Source organism: Acipenser ruthenus, chromosome 3, assembly GCF_902713425.1.
Source record: "Acipenser ruthenus chromosome 3, fAciRut3.2 maternal haplotype, whole genome shotgun sequence".
Lineage (NCBI taxonomy): Eukaryota > Metazoa > Chordata > Actinopteri > Acipenseriformes > Acipenseridae > Acipenser > Acipenser ruthenus.
Genome location: NC_081191.1, coordinates 75,271,702 through 75,286,024, shown reverse-complemented (window position 1 = coordinate 75,286,024; position 14,323 = coordinate 75,271,702). Strand labels below are relative to the sequence as shown.

The 14,323-nt window shown below is 38.1% G+C and overlaps 1 protein-coding gene across 1 annotated transcript; it reads right to left on the bottom strand.

Annotated features, from left to right (window-relative positions):
* Positions 1–10,568: 10,568 nt before the first annotated feature.
* LOC117435371 (neuropeptides B/W receptor type 1-like) lies at positions 10,569–13,903 on the bottom strand. Its single transcript, XM_034058466.3, has 2 exons — positions 13,769–13,903; positions 10,569–13,386 (listed from the first exon to the last, which is right to left on the bottom strand). The coding sequence occupies exon 2, from the start codon at positions 13,102–13,104 to the stop codon at positions 12,115–12,117; it is 990 nt and encodes a 329-aa protein (XP_033914357.2). The 5' UTR covers positions 13,105–13,386; positions 13,769–13,903; the 3' UTR covers positions 10,569–12,114.
* Between the last annotated feature and the right edge of the window lie 420 nt (positions 13,904–14,323).

The following is a 14,323-nucleotide window of genomic DNA, read 5'->3' as shown; positions in this document are numbered from 1 at the left end:
AGATATCTTAAAAACTGCACAATTAAAGATATCTGGAATTCAATTTGAGATATCTTGAAATGTTTTACAGATATCTCTAAATATTTCAAGATATCTTAAAATGCAATTAGAGATATCTCTAAATGATAATTTGGCTTGCCATAGGGGGTCCAGGGTGACTCCAAGGTTCTTAGCTGAGGAAGAGGGAGAGAGTGTGGTAGATTCCAGAGGAACAGAGATGGAGAGATCAGAGGAGGGGGAGGAGGAGGGAAAGAAGAGGAGGTCAGATTTAGAGAGGTTGAGTTTGAGGTGATGCGAGTGCATCCAGGAGGAAATAGCAGACAGACAGGTAGAGATACGGGAGGAGATGGTGGAGTCAGAGGTGGGGAAGGAGAGGAAAATCTGAGCATCATCAGCATAGAAATGGTATGAGAAACCATAGGATGCGATGAGGGGACCCAGGGAGCGGGTGTAGAAAGAGAACAGGAGAGGACCCAAGACTGACCCTTGGGGGACTCCAGTTAAGAGAGGGTGAGGTGTGGAGGTTGCTCCACGCCAGGTTACCTGGTAAGTGCGGTTGGAGAGGTAGGAGGAGAACCAGGCCAGAGCAGTGCCAGAGATCCCCAGGTCAGCAAGAGATGATAGTAGAATAGAGTGATCAACAGTGTCAAAGGCAGCAGAGAGGTCGAGGAGAATTAGGACAGAGGAGAGAGAGGCAGCTCGGGCACATTTAAGTGAGTTGGTGACAGACAGGAGGGCGGTTTCAGTGGAGTGAGCAGAGCGGAAGCCAGATTGGAGAGGGTCAAGCAGAGAGTGGTTGGACAGGAAAGCAGAGAGCTGGCGGTGTACAGTCCGCTCGAGGGTTTTGGAGAGGAAGGGTAGGAGGGAGACAGGACGGTAGCTCTGGAGGGAGGTGGGCTTTTTTGAAGGCAGAGGGGAAGATACCAGAAAGTAGAGAGGTGTTGAGGAGGGAGGAGATGAAGGGGAGTAGAGCAGGAGCAGCAGCTTGAAAGAGGTGAGTGGGGAGGGGGTCCAAGGCACACGTGGTGACCCTGGAGCAGGGAGGAGAGGTCAGAGTCTGAGAGGGGCAAGAAGGTGGAGAAGGAGGGTGAGTTAGTAGGGGTTGCAGTGGGTGTAGGAGTTGGAGCGGGGGGGGGGGTGCGGGGGAGGGAGAGGTGTTAAAGAGTTTGCGGATATCTGAAATTTTAGAAGAGAAGAAGGAGGCAAAGTCATCAGGGGAGATAGAGGAGGGAGGAGGAGGGGGGGAGGGTTTAGGAGGGAGGAGAAGGTAGAGAATAGTTTACGTGGGTTGTTAGTGGAGGCTTGGATTTCAGATTGGAAATAAGCACATTTAGCAGAGGAGAGAGTAGAGGAGGAGAGGAGAGTGCGGTAAAGGTCTAGGGCAGCAGGGAGTTTGGTTCTCTTCCATTTCTTTTCAGCAGATCGCAGTGTGATTCTTGCCGAGCGGAGCGCAGAGGAGAGCCAGGGATGGGGAGGGGAGGGGCGAGCAGGACGGGAGGTGAGGGGACAGAGGGAGTCGAGGGAGGAGGTGAGTGAGAAGAAGAGGGTGGAGGTAGCAGAGTCTACGGAGAGTTGTGAGAAGGAGTCGATAGGAGGGAGGTGAGAGAGAGCAGTGGAGGCAAGGACAGAGGGGGAGAGAGAGCGGAGGTTACGGTGAGAGGTGACAGTGGGGGTAGGAGGAGCAGGGAGAGGGGGGAGAGACAGAGAAAAAGAGATGAAATAGTGATCAGAGAGGTCCAGGGGGGTGACAGAGAGGGTGGAGGGGCAGCAGGCCCTGGAGAAGGTGAGGTCCAGTTGACGGCCAGCTTTGTGGGTAGGAGGGGACGGAGAGAGACAGAAGTCGAAGGAGTGCAGGAGAGGGAGGAATCCAGCAGAGTGGCTGGGGTTGGAGAGATGGATGTTGAAGTCACCCAACAGGACAGTCGGGGTAGACAGGGAGGGGAGGGAGGAGAGTAGATAGTCGAGTTCATCCAGAAAGTGAGTGAGAGGCCCAGGGGGGCGGTACAGAACAATGAGCAGGAGTTGACAGGGAAAGGTTAGTTGGACTGCATGAAATTCAAAGGTACTGACAGAGAGTGAGATGAGATCAGAGGGGACAGAAAAGAGTAAGGAGGGAGAGAGGAGAAGACCCATCCCACCTCCCCGTCCAGTGAGGCGCGGGGTATGGGACAGGACGTAGAGAGAGGACAGGGCAGCAGGAGTAACAGTGTTATCAGGGGACAGCCAGGTTTCAGTGAGAGCAAGGAAATCGAGCGAGAGGTGGGAGGCAAAGGCAGAGATGAAATCAGCTTTGTTAGCAGAAGAGTGACAGTTCCAGAGTGCACCAGAGAGTGTGCGGGAGGGGGGGAGAGGCAGAGAAATTAGGTTAGAGGGGTTGGAGGAGCAGCAGCGGAGGGAGGGCAGAGGACGAGGACGGGAGGACAGAACAGGGATGTGAGAGACAGTCATAGCAGGACAAAAGGCACAGTAGGAGCAGTAGGGTGGAGGGTACAGACCTGACTAGTAGATAGCTTCTTCTAGAGCCCCGGTAGGTTTGGATCTATTGGAACAGCGTCTCAGTGCAGGCCTCCCCTCGCTGGACTCCCACAGCTAGACTCCCGGCTCTTTTGTTGAGGCTCTTCTGTTGGCTGGCGCTTCTAATGATTATGTATTATCCCAAATGTACTGAAAGCTTTCATCTCATTATGCAAACTATCATAATAAGCTTGATATGTTGATTTAGTATATTGTAATGTTTTCATGTTCTGGAAGTAGTACTCAGGGAGACAGTGTTGAATTCTCAAAATGTTTGTTTTATTTGAAACTACAGAGAATTCCTGTCAGTGGCAGGATTTCACACCACCAAAATAATAACCCTATGTTTTAGTCTTGGCACTTTCACTGCATATTCTCTACAGTCACAGCTCACACAATCGCTCAGTCACACCCACAGTTTCTCTTTCAAGTTCAGCGCTGGACTGTCACCAGTCCCCAGACTCATGCACCCCCTTATATAACCTCCCGTCGTTTCACGTTGCTGTCCGACTCATCAACCAGTCACTTCCATGCTCTGCAACCCCTGAAAACAGCAAGACACATTCTCCCCACTCATTCACTCACTCCCCCTTCCCCTTACAATATATATACATAAAAGACAGACAAGACAAACTGAACAGACAATAAGTCCTGCAACAAAGAAATTGTCTGGGTCGTTACTATATATATATATATATATATATATATATATATATATATATATATATATATATATATATATATATATATATATATATATTTAATTTGAAAGTAAAAATATATGAAAGCAGGACAACCATTATGTACAACTGAACAAGAACTGTGAGTATTTTCATTTCATACAATATTAAGTGTTTATATCTGAGTGGAAAATAAGTAAGTAAATATCAAGGTTGATAAAGAAAGAAAGAAATGTCTATGCATTGATTTATGTATTTATTTATTTCAATAATTATTAATGTATTTATTTATTTATATATGTTTTATTTTTACCAAATATATAGGCTATCCTTCAGCATAGCTAATTATCAGAAATGAACGTTACTTTTTGTTGTTGCTCTCCTCAACCAGTATCAAGAGGAACTGTACTTTCTTGCGCCAATATGGACCACAATGAGCGTTACACTGACAGGAAACCAAAATTTGTCAGAGATCAAGATCAGAATCTCACAATGATGATGATGATGATGACAATGATGACTTGAAAAATCTCCAAAATATAACCCGAAAATAATGCTTGTTTTCTCATGTATCGTGTATATAGCACTGACAGTATCACAACATGCTTGCAAACTGAAGGTTATAGTTTCATCAAATCCCACACATGCGAGACCTTTTTTTACCCCAATGGGGTTGATAGCATTTTACATTAGAGTGGTTAAATAAAACACTGGACCAAACAATTATAATTTAAAACAGCCTCCTCCACTAGAATTTCTAACTCCTCTGCATGTAGTTTTAGTTTGCATTGCCTCTGCCTATCCCCTGCGGAGGGCTGGGTCTGTTGATCGCTCATTTTCAGTCAATGTAAGCCACCTCCACCTTTCACAATATGCCATATATCACAGTGGTCCTGGGTAAGTCTTGAACATTATCATGCACATTACAGGTAGTGTGCATGCTATGGTATGTAAATTAGCCAAATAGTGTGCACTTAAATTAATGCATTCTCTGTTAGTAAATGGTACAGTAAATTTTGATTTATGGTGCAAGTTAGGCCCACTACTTAATGTGCACATTACAGCTACATTTAGTGCCCTTTCATAAATGAGGCCCATTGTGTCTAAATTTGAGAGTAAATTACTCAACCCAAAACCTTGATTACAACCAACATTAATCAAGATTGTAGAATGTTACAAATATGATCATTGTAATTGTTGAGAATGTTATTATTATTATTATTATTATTATTATTATTATTATTATTATTATTATTATTATTATTATTTATTTCTTAGCAGACGCCCTTATCCAGGGTGACTTACAGTCATAAACAAATACATTTCAAGTTTTGGCAACGCAACAACAGAAGGTAAAACTTAGAGAAACTTAGAAGTTAAACTGACAAACATTGTGGCAAGTGCCTCCCTAGAAAATAGCTGAAGCATGTGTACTTGACTTGTTTCTTATAAGTTTTACCAGAAGTTTGTTAATATTTAACTAAATGGCGAAGTTGGTAGAAGGTGGACAAAAGTAAATACCTATTTATTGGCTTTGATCTCCCCCTGGTGGGCATAAAAGTAAGGACAAAATTAGCTACATCTGCAGATAATTGTGGTGTTTGAGCTACAATAAACCTTTTTTTTTTTTTTTTTTAATCAAAACAATATAAACTCTCTAAAGACAGTTATCCCCAGGCTTAACATCAATCGCACAGGATCTTATGTCTTATTGATCTGATTAAAGAAGTGTTAGTCATAAATTCTCTCTTTCATACAAATATAAAATGTTATGAAAAATATAATAAACAGCATTGTAAATTATGTTCAAGTGTCTGCAGTAATGGTTATTGTTGGTCTCTATCTATATTATTGTAATTGTGTGTGTTTGTTTGTTTTATGTATTTAATATCTTGGTGCTTCAGTTATAACTCTGCCCCTTGCCCCAAGGCCTCACTGAAAATGAGCCTTTTGGTCTCAGTGAGCAAGTCGTTTACTGTGGAAATCAACTTCAGTGTAGCTTACGAAACCATGTAAGAGCTTCTGGATCAAATAATAAATCTGACAGTGTGGGTGAATTGAGAAATTGAGAAATCATTTGAAACAGCTTTCTTTCTGGTGCAAGTTTGAACCACTTTTCAAGAAAATAAATCAGGCAGTTATGCAAAAAACAGTAATACAATTAATTAAAAGCCTATAAAGGACACCACACTTATTTCAATAGAGCTTTATTTGAGTTTGTCACTATGTAGCATTCATAAAACTTTCATAAGGGCTACAAAGCACCATTTGCACTGTATAACTGACAATCAGTAACATGAACAAAAGTATTCATAACATTTGTTACAAACCAAAATTACAGCAATTGAAAATTCACCTTTTCAAATGCTTTTGTTGTGACATGTAGCCATTAACACTTTGTGTAATTATTTAGATCTATTCAATTGTATCATTGTTTGCAGCGCACTGGGGTCTGATCTCTGTCCTCTAAATCACTGCAGGAAGAGCTATTTAAAAAAAAAAAAAAAAACAGTAAGTGCTACGGATTTTCTGTTTTGTAGCACATCATGGATCGTTATTGCTGTGTTACCTGTATGACAATGTGGGCAATAATCCTTACACTATCAGTGCACTAGAGCAGACAGTTTGAAACGAGCTTTGAAACAGATTTTAAAGTTGTAAACATTGTCGAGTATCGAGTCAAGTCGAGTATCTTGTTAAATAGAATGTCTTTTGAAACATCCTTCTAAATATTATTGGCTGAAGCAGTTTTGAGTGGGGCTGGATTTTCATTGATTAAAATATTTGTGTGTGCTCCCATTGGCTAGAAAGGCTACAGTGTTTTCGCACAGTGCGAGATTGACAGTTGGAAGTTTGTCTGTTTGTTGGGAAGTTTGTCTGGTTGATTGGAAATTTGCAGGTCCGTACAGCCTTTCGTATTAATGAATTACTGTATGAAATGATAAATTTATGGATGAATTGCTGGACAAATTGACCAATTCACGAATTGACAAACACATTGACAAACAAATTGACAAACTAACGGCTGGATAGTTTTGGCACAAATGGCGCTCCATAGTTAGGGGACATTTTAGAATAGCATTTAATGAGAGATTGTATTGGTAGTTCAGGTAGTTCAGACTCCATATTTTATAGTTAATAGTTTAACTTACCCTACCTAATTGTGCCTAATATTTGTACATACATTTTCTTACTAAACTATACTTTGCAATAAAAAACAGTGTTAATTATATTTCAAACAAGTACTATCAACATGCAAGTTCTGTATTAAATCATTCTGTATTATGTATTGATAGAATTGTCATAAAATGTATTTCTCATTTATATATACTTACATTGTATAATGCCCACCTTTACCTACAAAAAATACACATATTTAACACATTTTTTATTCATTTCAAACCGAGGCTCAACCTTATCGACGGGGATCCTTGTTTTGAAGACTTGTCTATTATTAAATGACCACAAGTGGCAAAAATTGTAAATAAGTGTAGTTATAGTTGTTGTATTAATAATTGTATTCATTTTCTTTGAAGTTCTTTGTTTGATTGCTGTAATTCAGTAATGTTCTCGTTCGGTGCCTGTAAATCATCTTTTTTTTTTTTTTTTTTTAATAAAAAAAAAACTTTTGTTGTTTGTCTGCATACTTGCAGTTACATCTATGACCAGTTACCAAAACTGTACATGGATGTTCTAAGTCTTCATATGTACATTTTTGTATTGGCATGCCTTTCTGTAGGCCTATATCATTAATGTCAAAAACTGCTGCAAAGTTAAATTTCGAAAGGTTTTGTATTGTCAGCATTATGTGAATAAAATACTTAATTGCATCAACCATACACCATTGTCATTAACTGTAATCTTTGTAGTTCTTTTAGCCTAATGCTATGAAACATGTTAACATTTTAGGGGGACTATTATGGGGTGCCATGTCTAAAAAAAAGAAAGCGTTCATATTTTGTTTCCCCAGATTTAACTTAAATGTTGTATTATTTCCCCACATTTATAAATGCTGTGAAAATAAATACATATTTTTAAAATGTGTACATTCAGATATAATTTATAAATCTTAAAATATTTAGCAAGTTTTCAACATTTAAATGCTAAATCTTTATTTTAAAAATAAATATATATTTTCTTATTAAATATTTATTTTGAGAATCAAGATTTAGCTGTTCGCAAATAAATCTGGATTTTGTGAACTTAAATATTTAACTAAATCTAAATCTAAAAAGATTTAACATTTAGCTAAATATTTAACTAAATTTTAAATCCCTTAACAAGATTTAACATTTAGCTAAATATTTAACTGGCCAGCTAAATCTGGAGTTTGTATGCAAATTAGCTCTGCCGGCTTTGTGCTTTACATCAGCATTCTTAGGAGGGGCGGGCAAAATACTGTATATCCACGGTCTTCGGACAGGTTAAAAAAAATAACAAAATGGCCAAATTTTAAAACAAAATGGCCAAAATGGTTTAATAGATCAATTGAAAAAATATTCAGCAAAAAAGGCACTTTACAGAGTGTTTGAAAGGGACCAAAAACAAAGTACACAGAAAGAGTACTTGGAACTACAAACACAAGTCAAAAAGGAAGTTAAAAAGGCCAAAAGAGATAGAAATTAACATTGCTAAGGGGGCTAAAACCAATTCCAAAATGTTTTTTCCAGTATTATAACAGCAAGAGAACATTCAAAGACGAGGTTAAATGTCTAAGAGATACAAATGGCAAAATCATAAACGAAGAAAAAAAAAGTAGCAAATACTGTATATTAAATGATTACTTTTCACAAGTTTTTACAAAGGAGGATACAGACAACATGCCCCACATGTCAACCTGTTCCTATCCAGTTTTAAATAACTTTAGCATAACAGAGGCAGAAGTGTTAAAGGGACTAGGGACTCTTAAAATAAACAAATCCCCTGGGCCGGATGAGTACTCAAAGAAATGAAAGAAGTTACAAACCGCTAACCAAGATCATGCAACAGTCTCTTGACACGGGTTGTACCGACAGACTGGAGAATTACAAACGTAATACTGATCCACAAAAAGAGAGACAAAACTGAACCAGGTAACCACAGACCAATAAGCCTGACTTCTATTATATGTAAACTTATGGAAAGTTTACATATAATAGAAAGATCCAAAATTGAAAATTACCTATATGGTAACAGTATCCTGGGAGACAGTCAGCATGATTTTAGGAAAGGGTTAGGGTTAGGGTTAGGGTTGGTGTCTAACCTTGATTTTTTTGAGGATGAAACATCGACAATGGATAATTGCAAAGCATATGACATGGATATTTAGATTTCCAGAAAGCTTTTGACAAAGTCCCACATAAAAGATTAATCCTCAAACTGAACGCAGTAGGGATTCAAGGAAATGCATGCACATGGATTAGGGAGTGGTTAACATGTAGAAAACAGAAAGTACTGATTAGAGGAGAAACCTCAAAATGGAGCAAGGTAACCAGTGGTATTAGGTCCTCTGCTATTGCTAATCTGCATTAATGGTTTAGATTCTGGTACAGTAAGCAAACTTGTTAAATTTGCAGATGACACAAAAATAGGTGGAGTGGCAAACACTTTTGCAGCAGCAAAGGTCATTCAAAATGATCTAGACAGCATTCAGAACTGGCCAGACACATAGCAAATTACATTTAATAGAGAAAAGTGGTACTGCACTCAGGCAATAAAAATGTGCATTATAAATATCATATGGGAGATACTGAAATTGAAGAAGGACTCTATGAAAAAGACCTAGGAGTTTATGTTGACTCAGAAATGTCTTCATCTAGACAATGTGGGGAAGCCATAAAAAAAAAGGCCAATAAGATGTTAAGATATATAGTGAAATCAAGGGAAGTAAGACCTCATCTAGAATATTGTGTTCAGTTCTGGTCACCTCATTACAAAAAGGATATTGCTGCTCTAGAAAGAGTGCAAAGAAGAGCGACCAGAATTATCCCCGGTTTAAAAGGCATGTCCTATGCAGGCAGGCTAAAAGAATTGAATCTATTCAGTCTTGAACAGAGAAGACTACTCGGTGATCTGATTCAAGCATTCAAAATTCTAAAAGGTATTGACAATGTCAACCCAAGGGACTTTTTCAGCCTGAAAAAAGAAACAAGGACCAGGAGTCACAAATGGAAATTAGATAAAGGGGCATTCAAAACAGAAAATAGGAGGCACTTTTTTACACAGAGAATTGTGAGGGTCTGGAACCAACTCCCCAGTAATGTTGTTGAAGCTGACACCCTGGGATCCTTCAAGAAGCTGCTTGACGAGATTCTGGGATCAATAAGCTACTAACAACCAAACGAGCAAGATGGGCCGAATGGCCTCCCCTCGTTTGTAAACGTTCTTATCTTCTTATAAGGCTCTTAGTTATAACACGCCTCAGATATAACGCTCCTACAGCATGTCCCCCAATTCCCTATACTAGAGATTCATGCAATATTTCTATAGTAAATACAGTACTGGTGTTGTTCAAACTATAAACAACTTCTCAGTCTAACTTCTGTTTCTGTCTCCCTCTTTTGATACAGTATCTGAACTGAAGAAAAGCTGCGCTGGCACTTTATAACACAGACGTTTTATTCAGCTTTCGTTTTATAACTAAATAAATATTAGACCTATTACGTGGTTATCTTTTCTAATGTAATTACTTTTTTTGCTGCGAGAGGAGCTGCAGCTTTCTCCTGGAGACGAGACGCTTCAGCTTCGCTTCAGCCCCGCTCCGGCAGCTGAACCTGGGGCGAGCCCATTCCACCTTTCCCTCTCCCAATCCGCTCTCCTTCTCGCACTTGGTTTGCTTGTCTATTGCTTTAAACTGAACTCCCGAATAGCCAGGCTATTTATAATTTAAAAACTGCTAATTAAAATGATCCACGAGTGGGAATGTTCCTTTTTTTTGTTTGTTTTTGCATTATAGAGAGGGAGTTATTTTATTTTGTATTTTAGTCAGATGTGTGTAATGTGTCCATGGCAAACCCCCCCCCCCCCCCTCCCGTTTATAACGCTCTTTGGTTATAATGTTCATATAGTGTGTCCCCCGAGACCTGCGTTATATTTCTAAAAACATACTTACCAGTTTTCATTTTTGGAGATTTCTTATCGGCACACACAAGTAGTCATTTGCCAATTACAGTGCTATGCAACAATGGCAAAGTCCATTATCTGTTACATATTTGTACTGTACATACTTTATTTCAGAAGTCAACTGATTTAACAGTACCATAAATTATATAGAAAGACAAAAGAGGATTTGTAGAGGCTTGGTTTGGTTTAATTGATATTCCTCATCAGGTTTATTAAAGACAAATCTCAAAGGTGGAGAGTATGCTTTGTGCAGTGTGCAAATTCATTTCCATGGATGTTTTCATTGGTTATATGTTCATCAAATATGGAAAAAAATATACATTTTAAGTGCATCTACTGTATCTCTATATAGACAAGTCCAAATGACCATCCCTTTCCTGCATTTCAATACCAACACCTGCCCCTGGAGAACATGTGTCAATGGATGACGGTGTACCAGCACCCTGTGGAGAATTGAGGAATTTCAGGGTTATGGACTCCAAATCAATTGCTGGATATTAATTTGGTTAAAAATATTTGGTACCTGATGAATGTTAACTTGTACCCTGATGTTCAATCCAATCAAATCTGTTTGAATGTTTGGTATTTCATAGATGTCATCGTTCACTTCGTAGTGTTCCAGCCCTGAAAAATACCCTGCTTGAATTGTGGAACAACATACCTCAGAAGAAAAATGCCACTCTCATGCAGTACAGCTAAAGGACGGCCCACATATCTGATACCAATGATGTTGACTTTATTGCTGTTTCATTTGAATAAACATGTAAATATCACAGACCTTTGTATCTATTTACTTATGACATGTATATTTATCTATGTATGTTTGTCTGTGTGTAATTTAGTGTATACCAAAGTAATGTTTGTTCATATAGTACATTTCCAGAAATGTACTATATGAACATTTGGTAATAATAGACACCAGCAATGTTTTGTTTTCAACAGAATTCCTGTACTGAAGTTTTGGTACAATAAAGCAAAAAGAAGATAGGCATGAGCAGCATTAGTTTTACTTGTTTTACAAAGTGTATTTTGTGAGATATATATATATATATATATATATTAATGTGAGAAACTCAATCAAGTACAATGCTAGTGCAATATACATAGTGTTCAGCGTTTTCGGTTTTTATCTTTTAAAAAAAAAAATTCTGGGAATTTTTCGTAGTTTGTTTTACATATATTAAAATAGGGATACAATCAATTTAAATTTCTTTTTTGATCAAGCTAGTAGTTACTATGCCCAACAATTGTCACAATAGTCAAACTTTGATTGGCCAACATAATCAGGTGATAGTGTGTTTGTGAAGTGACAGAGAACCACATTTGAACATTATTTGCTCCTCTTACATCTAACAGCATTTTAATCAAATTATTTTGTATTACCTAGAAAATAGCACCGGGATAATACTGAATAATAGACAACAATCGGGTATAAATCAGTAAAAACTGACGTCCAGTTAAGAAAACAAATCCTGTAATTTTCCAGTAAAATTCGGTATAAATTGGAAACACGGAACACTAAATATACACAATATACATTATGAACAATTATATATATAATAAACATCAGTGCTAGGTATGGTTTTCCTTGCCTTTGAACAATTTCACATACAAGTAGCATAATCTTTTTATAGCCTATACATTTTAGAAGACCCCATTACCCCCAATGCTAGGGATTAAGAATTAATACCAATAGTTAATAAATTGCTTCTTTTGGAACAATTGAACATTCATGTCTCCAGAACAATACACAGAAGTTACTCATATACTTTTCATTAAATGACAAGATTGTACAAGTACATGGAAAAAAAGGACCACACTATGGTGCTGTTCTGCACGTTAATAGTTTTCGAAAACTTTTTCTAAAATTGTCATGAAGAAAGGCGTAAAGGAATGGATTTAAACAACTATTAGCATAGCTCAAGCTGGTGATGAAATATGAGATCCCAATAATCAGAGGGGTTTGTTGGATATCTGTTGTCAACGCCACAATCGTGCTGAGGTGATAAGGCGTCCAACAAAACAGGCAGACGGCTAGTATTACTAACACCATTAAGGTCACCTTCTTCTTGGCTTTGTCCAGTGCTTTGGCATTACTGTTTAAGCGCACACTTCTTAGTCTGTAAAGCATCATGCTGTACAGGATGCAGATAGTTGATACAGGGATTACAAATCCCATTATGAGCGTGTAAATTCGACTTGCTTTCCACCACAGGCTCTCTGGGTACGGGAATACAAAAACGCATTGAATTCTGCCGTGGTCGTCGTTGATTTTTGCAAAAACAGTGAAAGGGAGGATGGCGATAGTGACAAAAGCCCAAACACATAAACAGACTATTTTGGCAGCTCTGTATGTACGATAACACATTTTATTCGATTGCGCTGTGTATAGGACCACCAGATACCTATCGATGCTCATCACTGTCAAGAAATATATGCTAGAGAAAGTGTTGTACTGGTCAATGGATATAATCAATTTGCACATCACTTCTCCAAAGGGCCATTGCAGCAAAAGGTAATCGGCAATGTTTATAGGCAACACTAAAGTAAATAGTTCATCGGCAATGGCCAGGTTTAAAATAAAAATGTTTGTCACAGTTTTCATTTTAGGAGCTTTCAAGATCACGTAAATGACAGCGGTGTTACCAGTCAATCCTACAGCACAAATCACAGAGTACATTATGGGTACTGCTATGTAAAGGTTTGGAATAGGTTCTGGCATTGTAAAATTGGCCGCTTCAACGCTTTTTGTGATGCAGTTGTAATCAGTACAAGAGGAATTGGAAGAGTTAAACAAAGCGCTTTCCATTTCACTTTTGTGCAAGAAAATAAGTAATGGAGAAATTGACCAAAAGCAGGGTCTGTACTTTTTATCACGTGTTTTTATGTAAAATCGCTTTTTCCTTTGTGAATTTAAATATTTATTAACTCCTAAAAGAACACTGTACACAGTGTTCTATGAACAGTCCTTTTGTCCTCTGTGTCTGCAATAGCCGTGTTAACTCAGTTCCTTTTGGCATTTTCCATCTTGGTTGTATTTTTCTTACATTCTTAATTGCTTCAGCTCTTATCTTCAAACTTGACTGAATTACTAAAAAATAAATACAAATAAAATACAGTTAAAACAATAAATATAAACTAATAGGTACATACCAATTAACTTCTGCGTCCTTGCTTTTATTATAGCTGTAACGAATATCAAAAGGTACACATTAAAATGTCTCAAAATGTGTGTTATTTGTTGAATGTTAATGCATTTCCACTTCACGTATGTACAATGTATGAATGCGTAGGGAAATGTTTAACACTTTACGCGTGAGAATGCACACGACATCTGTATTTAAAGCTTGAGTCGCAAAAATTTGAATACAGCATCTGCACAGGTCCTCAATTGCAACAATAACACCATTTACTTTACTAAAAACTTTAATACCTATGCTAAATTAGCGATATGTAATTTGCTTTTAATTTACCTGTCTTAGTTGTTGTATGTAGCAGATTCTTTCTTTCTTGAAATCTGAGTGTAGAGTGTACGGAACTCCCAAACAAGCAGCAGCCGCTGTGAAATATTTCCTTTTCATGCTGACATGTTGGACAGCTCCCAAGAGGTTACTCAATGTAGACGCTGGTTGGACGCTTCCAGTATTTATTAAACCAACCAGACGTGTAGTCTGCCTATCTATCATACACGCTGCCGATTATTTTTTGTTCAAAATAACAAAAAGCCTAATAACCACCCTTTTGGAGTTTACGTAAAGTGATTCTAAGACCACATGAATTGACATTGACATTACCATAGGCTCCTAACCAATAGGACAGAGAGGGGACGTTATGGGCAAACTTTGCTTACTAACCTAATTGACCCTATTTAGAAGCAAGCACAAAGGCAAAGACACAATTTAGCAGAGGAATAAAACAACTTTAATTGTATAAAGCAAGAAACAACTCTTTTTCTGCAGCTAAGTTTATACTGTTAAATGTATATGAGATTTACTCAATACAGCTAAAAATGTCTTTGCATTTGCTTC

Bases quoted from the DNA above. Each gene is read 5' to 3' on its own strand.
- LOC117435371 (XM_034058466.3), bottom strand. From the start codon at position 13,104: ATGGAAAGCGCTTTGTTTAACTCTTCCAATTCCTCTTGTACTGATTAC.